A 13,871-nucleotide genomic window follows, 5' to 3' on the forward strand; every position below is an offset into this window, starting at 1 on the left:
TCCATGCCTCGGGTTCGCCATTCTCCTGCCTCAGCCTCCCGAGTAGCTGGGACTACAGGCGCCCGCCACTGCCCAGCTAGTTTTTGTATTTTTTAGTAGAGGCGGGGTTTCCACGTGTTAGTAGGATGGTCTCGATCTCACGACCTCGTGGTCCGCCCAGCCTCCCAAAGTGCTGGGATTACAGGCTTGAGCCACCGCGCCGGCCCACTCTTTGTATTTTCAATGATGATTCTTGAGATTTCAGTGAGTCTTCAGGTGTCAGTGAATGGAATGGCTGAACATAAAAAGGCTTCAAAACTTGCGATACTGTGAACGTAGGATGTCAGTTCAAAAGAAATGATGCCGTGACTGTAGGGTATCACTGAGATGCCAGTGATAACCTGCCCGTGTCACATGTTGACTCTTTTCTCTCTTAATTATAGGTGATCATGGAGCTCAGCTTGGTCTCCATGGGGCTGGTGGTGATGGAATACATGATGACACAGCAGGTGGAGAGGAAGGAGAAAACAGCCCAGATGCCCAACCCCAAGCCGGTCGGAGGACCCGGCGGGAAGCATGCACCTGCCCCTACTGTAAAGACAGTGAAGGAAGGTGAGTTGACCCAGCAAGTTTCTTACAAATATGAAGAAAAAATAATAGAATTTGGAGGAAAGAGGAAGAAGGTTAATTTTTTTTTTTTTTTTTGAGACTGAGTCTCACTCTGTCTCCCAGGCTGGAGTGCAGTGGCGCCATCTCGGCTTACTGCAACCTCTGCCTCCCGGGTTCAAGCAATTCCCCCTGCTTTAGCCTCCCAAGTCACTGGGATTACAAGCATGTAATCCACACCTGGCTAATTTTGTATTTTTAGTAGAGATGGGATTTCACCAGGTTGGTCAGTGAACTCCTGACCTCAGGTGATCTGCCCACCTTGGGCTCCCAAAGTGCTGGGATTACAAGCATGACCCACCGTGCCTGGCCTTGGGTTTTTTTTTGTTTGTTTTTTGTTTTTTTTGGTTTTTTTTTTGAGACAGAGTCTTGCTCTGTGGCCAGGCTGGAGTGCAGTGGTGTGCGATCTCGGTTCACTGCAACCTCTGCCTCCCGGGTTCAAGTGATTCTCCTGCCTCAGCCTCCTGAGTAGCTAGGACTACAGGCATGCACCACCATGTCCAGCTAATTTTTGTGTTTTTAGTAGAAATGGGGTTTCACCACGTTGGCCAGGGTGGTCTCAATCTCTTGACCTTGTGATCCACCCTCCTTGGCCTCCCAAAGTGCTGAGATTACAGGTGTGAGCCACTGTGCCCAGCTTAACTTTTAAATTTTTTATAGAGATGGGATTTCCCTATATTGCCCAGGCTGGTCTCAAACTCCTGGGCTTAAGCAGTCCTCCTGCCTTAGCCCCACAAATTGTTGGAATTACAGGCGTTAGCCACTGCACCCAGCCTAGAAGCCTTTTTTAAAATTTAATTTAATTTAATTTTTTTTGAGACTGAGTCTCGCTCTGTCGCCCAGGCTGGAATGCAGTGGCGCAGTCTCGGCTCACTGCAAGCTCCGCCTCCCAGGTTCACGCCATTCTCCTGCCTCAGCCTCCCAAGTAGCAGGGACTACAGGCGCCCGCCACCACGCCTGGCTAATTTTTTTTGTATTTTTAGTAGAGACAGGGTTTCACCGTGTTAGCCAGGATGGTTTCAATCTCCTGACCCTGTGATCCGCCTGCCTCCGCCTCCCAAAGTGCTGGGATTACAGGCGTGAGCCACCGCGCCCAGCCCCTAGATGGCTTTTTTTTTTTTTTTTTTTTGAGACAGAGTCTCGCTCTGCCGTTCAGGCTGGAGTGCAGTGGCCGGATCTCAGCTCACTGCAAGCTCCGCCTCCCGGGTTTAGGCCATTCTCCTGCCTCAGCCTCCCGAGTAGCTGGGACTACAGGCGCCCGCCACCACGCCCGGCTAGTTTTTTGTATTTTTTAGTAGAGACGGGGTTTCACCGTGTTAGTCAGGATGGTCTCGATCTCCTGACCTCGTGATCCGCCCGTCTCGGCCTCCCAAAGTGCTGGGATTACAGGCATGAGCCACCGCGCCCGGCCAGAAGGCTTTTTAAAAGGAAGCCTTGGTCCATCGCAGTGGCTCACGCCTGTAATCCCAGCACTTTGGGAGGTGGAGGCAGGCGGATCCATCACCTGAGGTTAGGGATTCGAGACCAGCCTGGCCAACATGGCGAAACCTCATCTGTACTAAAAATACAGAATTCAACTGGACATGGTGGCGTGCACCTGTTGGTGCACTGGACATAGTGGCGTGCATCCTAGCTACTCGGGAGGCTGAGGCAGGAGAATCATTTGAACCTAGGAGGTGTGAGCCGTGATCATGCCGTTGTACTCCAGCCTAGACGACAGAGTGAGACTCTGTCTCAAAAAAACAAAACAAAAAAGAAGGCTTTTTCAAAAAATAAAAGTTTGGGTTAGTTTGGTGTAGGTTGGGTGACTGTTGTTGATACTTTGTGGTTCTTTAGTTTCTGTCTCTAGAATGAATGATAAATAGTTCTATCCTCACTTTCAGGGGCTCGGGGGATCCTGGCAAAAAGAAACAACATATTTGCCACATCCAAGGCTGTGGGAAAGTGTATGGCAAGACTTCACACCTGCGGGCACACTTGCGCTGGCATACAGGCGAGAGGCCATTTATGTGTACCTGGTCATACTGTGGGAAACGCTTCACACGTTCAGATGAGCTACAGAGGCACAAACGTACACACACAGGTGAGCAAGAGCCTATGGGAGGAAAATAGAGTAATAGCCTAGAATGAAAAACACAAAATATACCTACAAAATAACTAAAATTTCTGAACAACTTAATTTGAAACTAAATATATGGGTCACAAATGGAATTGGAGTTAATCTGGAAACCTTTTAAGAAGGAAGGAGGAGCTGCGCACAGTGGCTCACACCTGTAATCCCAGCACTTTGGGAGCCCAAGGTGGGCGGATCATGAGGTCAGGAGATCAAGACCATCCTGGCTAACACGGTGAAACCCCGTCTCTAAAAATACAAAAAAATTAGCCGGGCATGGTGGCAGGCTCCTGTAGTCCCAGCTACTCAGGAGGCTGAGGCAGGAGAATGGCAGGAACCTGGGAGGCAGAGCTTGCAGTGAGCCAAGATTGTGCCACTGCACTCCAGCCTGGGCGACAGAAAAAAAAAGGAAGGAGTTGGGTGCGGTGGCTCACGCCTGTAATCCCAGCACTTTGGGAGGCTGAGGTTGTTGGATTTCTTGAGGTCAGGAGTTTGAGACCAGCCTGACCAATATGGGGAAACCTTGTCTCTACTAAAATTACAAAACAGTCAAGCGTGCTGGCGCACACCCGTAATCGCAGCTACTCGGGAGGCTGAGGGAGGAGAATTGCTTGAACCCAGGAGGTGGAGGTTACAGTGAGCTGAGATTGTGCCACTGCACTCCAGCTTAGGTGACAGAGCAAGACTGTCTCAAAAAAAAAAGAAGGAAGGAACTAGATTTTGAGTGGGATGTTTTGAAGGCAAAGCGTTGAAACCATTACTCTTAGTCTCTGCCCTGCCTTACTTTTCTGCTAAGTTCTACCCTCCTTACTGAGTACTCCCCAACCTTTATCTACTTTTCTTCCCCACGCCCCCACCAAAGGAAAAGATACTTGAAGATTTTTCTTGTTTTTAATCATCCTCTCATACTGGTCTTACTCAGCTTAGTAGAGTAATTACTGAACTGGGTAAGATAACCTCAGTTCCTAACATGTCAGCTTCTTATCTTTCCTTCCTTTACCTAGGTGAGAAGAAATTTGCCTGCCCTGAGTGTCCTAAGCGCTTCATGAGGAGTGACCACCTGTCAAAACATATCAAGACCCACCAGAATAAGAAGGGAGGCCCAGGTGTAGCTCTGAGTGTGGGCACTTTGCCCCTGGACAGTGGGGCAGGTTCAGAAGGCAGCGGCACTGCCACTCCTTCAGCCCTTATTACCACCAATATGGTAGCCATGGAGGCCATCTGTCCAGAGGGCATTGCCCGTCTTGCCAACAGTGGCATCAACGTCATGCAGGTGGCGGATCTGCAGTCCATTAATATCAGTGGCAATGGCTTCTGAGATCAGGCACCCGGGGCCAGAGACATATGGGCCATACCCATCAACCCCGGGATGCAAGGTAGCATGGGTCCAAGAGACGTGGGAAGAGAGAGCCATGAAGCATTAAAATGCATGGTGGTGAGAAGAATCAGGAGAGGGATACAAGAGAAGAGATGGGGTCCTGGCACCCATCTGTATCATCAGTGCCTCTTAGAAGGTGGGAAACATTAGTGAAAATTCTGTTGGTGCCACCCTTTGATGAGCATTTGTTTGACCCCAGTTTCTTCTTACACTTCTTACCCCAGCCTACCCTTCCTGCATTTCTCTTCTCAGCTCTTCCATGATGGATTCCCCCCCCGTTTCCTAAAGCCATCATGCCTTGATAAATATATATGATCATTGAAATACTTTTTAACAAGAAACAGATTCTATATTATTATATATATATATATATATATAAAGATATATAGAGATGCATTCACAGGGGTTGGCTGGGAGGAGGAAGAAGACCATTCTGTGACCAAAATACCTTGGTCATTTTTTTTTATATTGCCTTATTTCCCTATGGCTGAGCCTTGTTGTGACACATCAAGCTTTTCTATAGATGTTGTCTTGGCTTCCCACCAGATTAAGCATTCATACGCTCTGCTTTTAGTTCATATATACATACATAATGTTTTTCCTTTCTTAATTTTGTCTTTTTATTTGGGATCAGCTTCTTGCACTCCTTTCCTAACTCAACTGTTGCCGTCTCACCTCTCATGTTTTGTTTTTGTTACTGCCTGGATGAGGCACTTCTGTCAGTTTTTTCAAGACCTTAGTTCCAGCAGCAGAATGGAAAAATCTTTGAAGCCCAGGCTGATGCTTGAAGTAGCTGTGAAGGGAGTGTTCAAAATACTGCTGACGCAGGCACCTTCTTGGCGCTGGAGAGTCAAAGTCATCTCCCTTCATTAGCTGCTCTAAGCATCGAAAATTAGAAGTCTTTGGGTGGAATTGTACAAGAGTCCCTTTGAAGATTATAATCTTGACTCAGTTTATATAAACTGTCAAATTTTCAAATAATAGGTAGGGGGCTTTCACTAGGAAAATCATGTGCTCAGAGAGGAGATGACTTGTAGTCAGGTTCAGAAGTTAGAGTATTTGGACTTTGGTACCACTGTCTTCCAGGGTAGCTCTAAGTTTTGATGTGTGGGCTTCTGAGTTTACATTCTGAAAGTAAATATACTTTTGAACATCCCCACTAGGTTCTTTTCCATTGTCAATAAGGAGCATCAGCCAATGAATCTGTTTCAGGTTTCCATTCTGCAGAACTCCTCCAGAACATGTACTAGTGGCAAGACAGTGGTTCTTAGGATCTTTTCCCTTAACTTTTCCTTGAATGTTCTTGGGTGGTTCCTAAGGGAAAAGGAAGCACATGATCATGGGAATGCTAGCCCAGAACAAAAAGAAATCTTGTCTTACCACGGTGGTTTATAGGAGAGATTGGGAGAAATCCTGTTTTCTCTGTGACCTGATTTCAGAAGAGACTGATCCAAAAATTATAACGGCAGGGAACCTAGTGCATTTGGCACTGAGATGTAAATGCAACCAGAATTGTCCTCAAGGCCCAGCCATAAAAGCATTGCCTCTCTCGACCTTCTGGTATCTTGTTAGAGAGCTTTTCACTGTGAGGAAGTGTGGAAAAATGGCTGTGTGTGTGTGTGTGTGTGTGTGTAATCTGTTAGGTTGGGGATAGGTTTTCTGCTAGCCAATATTAAAAGAGACCTGCAATAAAAAATTACCCTGATCTGATAGAAAGCAAGTGTTTTTGTATGTGTGGTGAATGTGTGTTCATGCCTGTATGTGTCTACACACAGATGACAAATTATATTTGAAATTGTTGGAAAATAAATTCAGATCAAAATATCTTTCAGGCCCCTTACCTAGAAATCTATCTTAAAACCTGGGTATGTTCCTAAGGTCATTTCTTTGCTTATGCTAAATTAATTACAATTATGAATGGAGGATATTCTACTGTACTTTTTTAAAAAGAAACTATTTTTGTGTTTGAAAGTGAAACCAACATGCAGATCTATAGCAGAGTCCTTATTCTTTTCATAAATCTTTTTACTTTGGCTACAAATAGATGATGGTATGATTCTATTATATATTTTATATAAAATCCATCCAAATTAAGTTTTGGGTAAGTGTGTTGTTTAACCTGAAATATAATAACTTAATACTCTAAACAATAGTTCATTCCATTTGGTCCTTTCTCCACAGATGTAATTCTGTTTTCAACTCAGGAACTATGACAAGAAACTTTCCCCAGATCAAATTCTATTAATGCTGAGATACAAGTCATCCATGCACAGCCACTATCATACCCTTTATTCTCACTGAAAGGCAGAACTCGGAACCTGTTATTTTATGTCTGTAATCATGTACTTTGGCATCTTTTGGAGGAAAGGGGCAGGATAACTCACTGAAGTGCACAGTATTTTGCTAGTGCATTTCAAGGAATGGAATCTTCTCCAATATGAAATTACTAGATATAAACTAGTGTAATGATAGTGAGGATATAAGCTTTTAGAAGGTAATTTGATGGTATTTCTCTCTTGAATGGAAAGCTGCTGGTTTACCCTCAACCCTCTTCATTAGCATTACCATGAGTGAATTTATATCTAATTATTTCCACTTGCCCTGTTCTCTTCTCACCAAGGAAGCTCCAGATCCAGTATCTTGTTTGGCCTCAAAACAGAAGCAGCTTCTTTTGTCTCCCAGCAGTAGTGAGCCACTCAGTCTTTTCCACAGGAAGTTAGGAGCCTACATTCCTTGAGTCAGGAGCTCATTACAGAAAAACCCCGTTTCCCTGAACTTTTGGCTAACAAAAATTAATGTAACTGACATGCATATTGATTCTGAAATTTTTTCGTAAGTTTTTTTTCATTTTTTTGAATGAGTTTTTTAAATTAATTTTTTAGATGACCAATCTTGCAGGGCAGGGGATGCCCAGAAGAGTGGTGAGATAGTACAACACTTATTCCCTCATCCTTTCAGGTTTTCAGGTTGCCCATTTATATTCATTTGCATATCATTTGACTGTCTCACTTTTTACCCAGAACAGTAACAACCCACACCATCTTCCTTCAGGAACTTCCCAACTGGCACTCTGTGGGTGCTACACAGAATGCAATTTAATGGATATTTCTCAGCCTGGTTCAGAATAAATTGAACCTTTGATTCCAGAAAGTATATATTGAAGTGTGGGATAGATTATGATTAGGGGAGGTTTGGAGACAAAAGCTGTAAATTACTATGGCTGATTTATTTCTACTATATACATATATATTTTTTGCTTTTGTGTATCCTTTATAGGAAACTAAGCATTGTATTTTTTTTTTTAACAAATCTAAAAAAGCACTATGAACTGCAGGTGTTTGACTTTCAAAGTATATTTTGTATTGTTGATATCTTCACGTTTTGTGAATACTGGAAGCTGCAGATCTTTGCTAGGACGCAATAAATTTATATACTTTTTGAGGGGTTCTTCTGGGGGTGCTAATCAGGCCCCTATTATGCTTAGGGGGAGCCCTGGTGCTACTTGCTTGAAGTTTTCAGTTGTAAGTACCCTGATGCCTTTTGGACCTTGGGATCAGATCAAGAATTTCGGAGATCAGGTACCAAGGAAATAGGGACAGTCTAGCTGCCTCAAATGAGGGGCCCTTTGCATAGCTCTCCTTCCCCCTCACTGAAGCTGGGTAGCCTCTTGGGGTTGAGAGGGAAAATGTGAAATCTTGGAATTTATCTCCCTTAGAAGAGAGCCAGTAACTTACGTACAAGGATGAAAGGTCACAGCAGTAGCTTTGGGGAAAGGGAGGAAGATATGGCACTTCTCCAACCCCGGAAAACATTGCTTTTGAAAACTGCTGATAAAATATGAGCCGGTTATTACTTCTGTTTGGGAGACTGTGCTCTCTGTGGTGCCTCTCTTGGCTCTACTCCATAGATACCAGACCTCTTCTAGGAGGATGAGCAGACCAGCTTTGAGGTTGACCTGTTTCTCTTTGTCTGCCTTCCCAAAACACCAGCCCCCAGGAAGACATTAAGCAGTCTTAAGCTTAAATTCCTACTCCCTCTTCCAAATTTGGCTCACTTGCCTTAGATCCAAGGCAGGGAAAGGAAAAGAAGGGGGATCCCTGGCTTTATTACTCCCCTAAGTCTTCACTCTGACTTCCCCAAACCCAGAAAGATTTTCTCCACAGTGTTCATTTGAAAAGGGGAGTATTTTGTCCCATTTTCCCCTTCCTCATTATCAAACAGCCCCAGTCTTCCTTGTTTCTGCTAAGAGAGTAGAGGTATGATGATCTGCCCCTCAACTGCCTTAAGTCCTAGCTAAATTATCAGGGAAAAAAAAAAAAAAAAACACCTAACAAATGGGATTAGACTAGGGCTGCAAGTAGTGAGGAGTTTGTTGATACCTCTACTGGGATGTGTGCTTTCCCATATCTTGCCTTCAGGAATTACACTGTGCCTTTTCCCCAGGGATATGGGCTCTGTCTACTCAGTGCTCCAGTTTCCCGGTAACTGCTCTTGACCATTGTGGACAAAGGCAGGTCTTCATATTTCCGATCATCCCTTACTCCCAGTGAAATCCCATAGCCCTTACCTAGAGTCTAGGGCACAAAGACTTTGGGGAAGATACGCTGAGATTGACCTGAGGAGACATCTACACACACCAGTGGCAGCTGCCCCAGGGCCTGCTTCCTCTTCCTAAGTCTGTCATCCTCTGGAAGGGAGGGGTGGTGCTCCAGTCTCTGGTGCCTAAAAACCCAAGTTTATTTCTCAACACTGGCAATAACCAGTCCACACCACTGTTGCCTTTTAAAACCTCTTAATAATCTCATGCTGTGTTTGTTGTTTATTCCAATCCAATTATCACCAGGGCTGTGTGGGTAAATGCTTTTAAATGCTCTCTCATCTTGCTCTTCCCCCTCACCCCCTACTCTTAGGTGTGTATGATGCTAATCTTGTCCCTAAGTAAGTTTCTTCCTGCTCCTTTTGTATCTTTCTTGTTTTTCCTCCTACCTTTTGTCTCTTGGTGTTTTGGGACTTTTTTTTTTTTTTTTTTGGCCTTTTGTACAAAGGTTAGTTTCAATGTAGTCTGTAGCCTCCTTTGTAAACCAATTAAAAAGTTTTTTAATAAAAAGCCATGTCTCTGGTGTATTGAGGAGGGTTGGGAATGGGGAGAGTGTACGTTTATAACTTCATACTCTGAACCTAACAAAGGTTTACAGCTATACTGTGTTGTGCTCCATACATGTTAATCAGTGCAGTTGCCCTACACTTAACTCCTGGGTAAATGTTTTCATGATCAGATCAATGTGCCACAACTGCATGGAAATGTGGAGGACCAAGACAAACAGGCAGCAATAACTTTATTTTTTTTCCCATATGCTTTTTTATTTTGGAATAATTTTAGATTTACAGAAAAGTTGCAAAGCTAGAACACAGTTTCCGTATAATCCTTACCCTGTTTCCCTCATTGTTAACATATTACCGTGGTACATTGTCAAAATTAAGAAACAAACTGACATTGGGGCTGGCGCTGTGGCTCACGCCTGTAATCCCTGCACTTTGGGAGGCCAAGGTGGGCAGATCACAAGCTCCAGAGATGGAGACCATCCTGGCTAACATGGTGAAACCCCGTCTCTACTAAAAATACAAAAAATTAGCCGGGCGTGGTGGCGGGCGCCTGTAGTTGCAGCTACTCGGGAGGCAGGGGCAGGAGAATGGCGTGAACCCAGGAGGCGGAGCTTGCAGTGAGCTGAGATCACGCCACTGCACTCCAGCCTGGGCGACAGAGCGAGACTCCGTCTCAAAAAAAAAAGAAACTGACATTGGTACATTACATTAGCTAAACTCCAGACTATGGGTTTCATTAGTTTTTCCATTGATGTGTTCTTTCTGTTCCAGGCTCCATCCCAGGGTACCACATAGCATTTACTCGTCATGTCTCCCCAGTCGGCTCAGAGTTTCTCAGTCTTTCCCTTTTTTTCATGACCTTGACAGTCTTCGGGAGTATTGGCCAGATATCCTGTAGAATATCCCCCAATCTGGGTTTGTCTGGTGTTTTCCCCATTGTTAACACTTACGACCTTACCTCCTAGAGGGTGATATCTACATCTATTATCTGGATTGTTTTTCCTCCTAGCTTCCCAAGCTTATGGTGGAATTCTGTAAGAAAGGGAGGTTTGTCTCTTCTCCCTCGTTTAGTCAATTTATATTAGTATGTGTTAATGTGTATTTATTTTATACATAGATTATAATCCAATACTATTTTGTTGCTCAAATTTTCCCAGCTACAGCCATTGTTACCTTTTGTCAGCCTATAAGCATGTTCTGGCCGGGCGCGGTGGCTCACCCCTGTGATCCCAGCACTTTGGGAGGCTGAGCTGGGTGGATTACCTGATATCAGGAGTTTGAGACTAGGCTGGCCAACATGGCGAAACACTGTCTCTATTAAAAATACAAAAACGTAGCAGGGCGTGGGAGCTGGCACCTGTAATCACAGCTACTTGGAGGCTGAGGGAGGAGAATTGCTTGAACCGGGAGATCGAGGTTGCAGTGAGCCGAGATCGCGCCATTACACATTGCCTGGGCAACAGAGCTCTCTCCAAAAAAAAAAAAAAAAAAAAAAAGCATGTTCAAGTATTCCCCCTTCCCCCATTTTGAAAAACCTCAGCTTCCTCTTCAAGCTACTGATTAGTTTTTTCCATTTCCAAAGTTAGTGAAAGTAGTTTACACTCATTTTTCTCTTCCTTTATTCAATCCTCAGGCTACTTTGTGGGTTTGCTTTTGTTTTTTTGTTTTTGTTTTTTGGGATGGAGTCTTGCTCTGTCACTCAGGCTGGAGTGCAGTGGCACGATCTCAGCTCACTGCAACCTCCACCTCCCGGGTTCAAGCAATTCTCCTGTTTCCGCCTTCCGAGTAGCTGGAATTACAGGCACACACCACCATGCCTGGCTAATTTTGTTTTTTTTTTTTTTTTTTGAGACCAGTCTCACTTCTAATGCCCTAGGTTGGAGGTGGCATGGACCCAGCTCACTGTGTAAGCTCCCTGGCTTACGCCATTCTCTCCTGCCTCAGCCTCCCGAGAAGCGACCAGGCTCACCACCTCGGCCTGCCAGCTACTTTTGGCACGGGCTCACTCAGGTTAGCCAGGGATGGTCTCGACCTCCCACTGATCCTTGGCTCCCCGCCTCCCAAAGTGCTGGGATTGAGCAGGCTTGAGCCACCGTGTTCGGCCCCCACTTTTTGTATTTTAATAGAAATGGGGTTTCGAGAATGTTACAGGCCAGTCTTGAACTCCTGACCCCAGGGACCCGCCCGGCCCCGCCTCCCAGGACAGCAGCCACTGTGCCTGGCCTGTTTTGTTTGTTTGTTTGTTTGTTTTTCCCGGCATATGCCTAGTTCTATCACCCAGGCTGGAGCAGGCATCACCATCTTGCCTCACTGCAACCTCCATCCCCTGCAGCCTCAGCCGGTCCTCCCACCCCAGCCTCCCAAGTGGTTAATCAGGAAAGCACCATCACACCCGGACTAATTTTTTTCTTTTTTTTTTGAGATGGAACCCACCTCTGTCGCCTTCAGGCTGGAGCGTAGTAGACCTCGGCTCACTGCACCTGGTTCATGCCATTCTTCCTGCCTCACAGCCACCGAGAAGCTGGGACTACAGGTGCCCACCACCTTGGGTTCAAGAATTTTTTTTAGGAGCTGTGAGATCGGGTTTCACCCATGTTAGCTACAGGGATGGTCTCTGATTCTCCTGACCTCACATCCCACTGCCTGCCAAAGTGCTGGGATTACAGGCGTGAGCCACCGTGCCCGGCCTACACCCGACTAATTTTTGTATTTTTTGTAGAGACAGAGTTTCGCCATGTTGCCCAGGCTGGTCTGGAACTCATGAGCTCAAGTGATTCACATCTGCCTCGGCCTTCCAAAGTGCTAGGATTACAGGCATGAACCACTGTACCTGGCCCAGGCTACTTTGTTCAGCATCCATCATTTACCAGAAAATTTCCCAATAGCGTCAACCATCTGGATGCCAGCTCTGGTGATCTTTCAGTCATTAACCTCTTAGACCTCACTGCTTCAATGTGCTACTTTTGACTACTATATCTTGGAGCTTTCTTCCCATAGAATGTGACACTGATACACTCTTGGTTCTCCTTCAACATTTCTTTTTTTTTTTTTTTTGAGCCAGAGTCTCACTCTGTCACCCAGGCTGGAGTGCAGTGGCATGATCTTGGCTCACTGCAACCTCTGTCTCCTGGGTTCAAGCAATTCTCCTGCCCCAGCCTCCTGAGTAGCTGGGATTACAGGCACCCGCCGCCATGCCCAGCTAATTTTTGTATTTTTAGTAGAGACAAGGTTTCATCGTGTTGGCCAGGCTGGTCTCGAACTCCTGACCTCAGGTGATCTGCCTGCCTCAGCATCCCAAAGTGCTGGGATTACAGGTGTGAGCTGCCGTGCGCGGCACATTTCTGTATTTTTTAGTCTCCTTCATAGCCACTTCTTCCTGTGTCTCTTTAGTATTTGTGTTCCCTGTCTTGTGTCCTTTCCTTTCTCTACCTTTTTCCCCCTTAAACAAGTCCCATCCACTCTAACATTAGATTATGTCCACGTTGATGACTCCCAAATCATAAGCCCTAACTTTTCTCTTGACCTGGAAGTCTGCTTGCTAGACATTTTCATCTGGATGTCCTCCAGATAAATTCAACATGGTAGAAGGGGAAATAATTCTTTGTCTTTCACCGCTCCTTGATCACTCACACTTGAAACCTCAGAATCATCTTTTAGTTCTCCCTTTCACCTACTAATATTCATTTGATTACCAATCCTGTCAACATTACCTATACAATATATATCAAATTTTTCCTCTTTTTTTTTTTGAGATGGAGTCTCGCTCTGTCTCCAGGCTGGAGTGCAGTGGCGTGATCTTGGCTCACTGCAACCTCTGCCTCCTGGATTCAAGCGATTGTCCTGCCTCAGCCTCCTGAGTGGCTGGGATTACAGGCACGCGCCACCACGCCCGGTTAATTTTTGTATTTTTAGTAGAGACGGGGTTTCAGCATGTTGGCCAGGATGGGCTTGATCTCTTGACCTCGAGATCTGCCCATCTTGACCTCCCAAAGTGCTGGGATTACAGGCGTGAGCCACCGCACCGGCCTCCTCTTTTATTTTCATTTCCACTGTCTCAGTACTCACTTTGTTTACTGCTTAGGTCTTGCAACTGATCTCTCCAAACCCCAGTAGTCCATCCATCTTCCAATTGCCACCAGGCCCCTGCCTAAAATATTTTGCTTTTTGGGAAAGTCTAAGCTCCTTGATACAGAATTGAAAACCTTTCCAATTTGGTCCATCTCTCTCTGAGGTGATTTTCTGTCTCATATCTCATATTGCTTCCTCCTCACTCCTTCCACCTCTAACACACAAGGCTTTGTGTTTACTTCTCTGTGCTTTTACTCTTGCCATTCCCTTTGCTTAGAACAACTGTTCTCTTACCATTGTGTTTACCTTTGGGACTATTTAAATATCCCCTTCTCTTTTTTTTTTTTTTTGAGGCGGAGTCTCTCTCTGTCACCCAGGCTGGAGTGCAGTGGCGCGATCTCGGCTCACTGCAAGCTCCGCCTCCCGGGTTCCCGCCATTCTCCTGCCTCAGCCTCCCGAGTAGCTGGGACTACAGGCGCCGCCACCACGCCCGGCTAATTTTTTTTGTATTTTTAGTAGAGACGGGGTTTCACTGTGTTAGCCAGGATGGTCTCGATCTCCTGA

The 13,871-nt window shown here is 45.4% G+C and overlaps 1 protein-coding gene across 1 annotated transcript; it reads left to right on the plus strand.

The window, feature by feature from the left end:
• Positions 1 to 400: 400 nt before the first annotated feature.
• Positions 401 to 9,243, plus strand: LOC101019896 (transcription factor Sp1; the record flags this gene model as incomplete). The annotated part of the gene is made up of 3 exons (XM_031661303.1): positions 401 to 591; positions 2,529 to 2,728; positions 3,763 to 9,243. Coding segments are annotated over 3 exons (705 nt in total), but the record flags the coding sequence as incomplete, so codon positions are not given.
• Positions 9,244 to 13,871: the final 4,628 nt, after the last annotated feature.

This window comes from Papio anubis, unplaced genomic scaffold (genome assembly GCF_008728515.1).
Source record: "Papio anubis isolate 15944 unplaced genomic scaffold, Panubis1.0 scaffold1262, whole genome shotgun sequence".
Taxonomy (NCBI): Eukaryota; Metazoa; Chordata; class Mammalia; order Primates; family Cercopithecidae; genus Papio; species Papio anubis.